The sequence below is a fragment of the Vollenhovia emeryi genome, unplaced genomic scaffold (assembly GCF_000949405.1).
Source record: "Vollenhovia emeryi isolate VEMERY1.0 unplaced genomic scaffold, V.emery_V1.0 DF939398.1, whole genome shotgun sequence".
Taxonomy (NCBI): domain Eukaryota; kingdom Metazoa; phylum Arthropoda; class Insecta; order Hymenoptera; family Formicidae; genus Vollenhovia; species Vollenhovia emeryi.
The window spans coordinates 55,976-56,939 of NW_011966968.1; the positions used below are offsets into that span (position 1 = coordinate 55,976).

At 38.0% G+C, this 964-nt stretch overlaps 1 protein-coding gene across 1 annotated transcript in view; it reads left to right on the forward strand.

Moving 5' to 3' along the window:
• The window catches only part of LOC105557963 (monocarboxylate transporter 8-like), a 13,796-nt gene extending 13,199 nt beyond the window's left edge, over positions 1–597 (forward strand). The window contains exon 6 of the mRNA XM_012005402.1: positions 20–597. Within this exon, the coding sequence (XP_011860792.1) occupies positions 20–408 (389 nt within the window). The 3' untranslated portion in view covers positions 409–597. The remainder of the gene's footprint in view (positions 1–19) is intronic.
• Positions 598–964: the final 367 nt, after the last annotated feature.

The following is a 964-nucleotide window of genomic DNA, read 5'->3' on the forward strand; positions in this document are numbered from 1 at the left end:
CTATTGTCTCCTGTCTTAGGTGAAGGGATAGACGCTTTAGGAACGGATAAGCCAGAGCTCACGTGCATCTCAGAAGAGGGTATCGCCGACATGGATTTACCCGACAATTTGCTGGAGGATTTCGATTATATAGGCGACTGCATAACTTCGTGCAACAAGGTCGAAAACTATCTTATGCTCTCGGAATTCGAGAACAACCTGATTGCTGAGATGCCGATTATTATGGATCGCCGTGGGCGCAGATGGTCCCTGGGGCGATCCAAGACGAATCAATCCAATTGCGGTCAGACCAGTGGCATGCAATCGGCAATTAATGAGGCAGAAGTCAAACCAAAATGGCGTTTCAATAATGTACCGCCCAACGCTAACACTAGAATGATCACCGTAATTGACGAGGCTAGTGCATAATTTCAAGCACGGATAATGGAACGTCATTAACCCTAAACTTGGCACACTGGGAAAGTAATTGAATAAGTGAAGAATATAAAAATATATACATGTAATGGAGCAACATACAAACTTCGAAACTTTCAGCATTATTTTTAAGATAATTTTTCTTAAACACAATATCAAATTAAAACATAACAATCAAAACATAAAAACGAAAAATGTCACTTATAGTCGCCAGTGATAATTAAAATATTAAAACAGTGAACTTATTGTCAACCCAACTGGCAAATTTTATTAAATTCGACCTTACTAGTGTAGTCGAAACGTTGTAACGAATTTAATAACATTCGCCAGTTGGGTTGCCAATAAGCTCACGTTTTAATCGAAACGTAAAACATTACAATTCTAAACAATACAGAACAAAAGTGTATCTTAGGTATTCGTACACCGCCAAGTATAAGGTTGAAGGAAGTTCAGTCTCTGCTAAATTTTTATAAGTGTCGAATGTTTAGAAAATAGCTAGACGTTCCGCCGTTCAAGAAAGATAAAAATCAAACCACAATTATATAGCAGA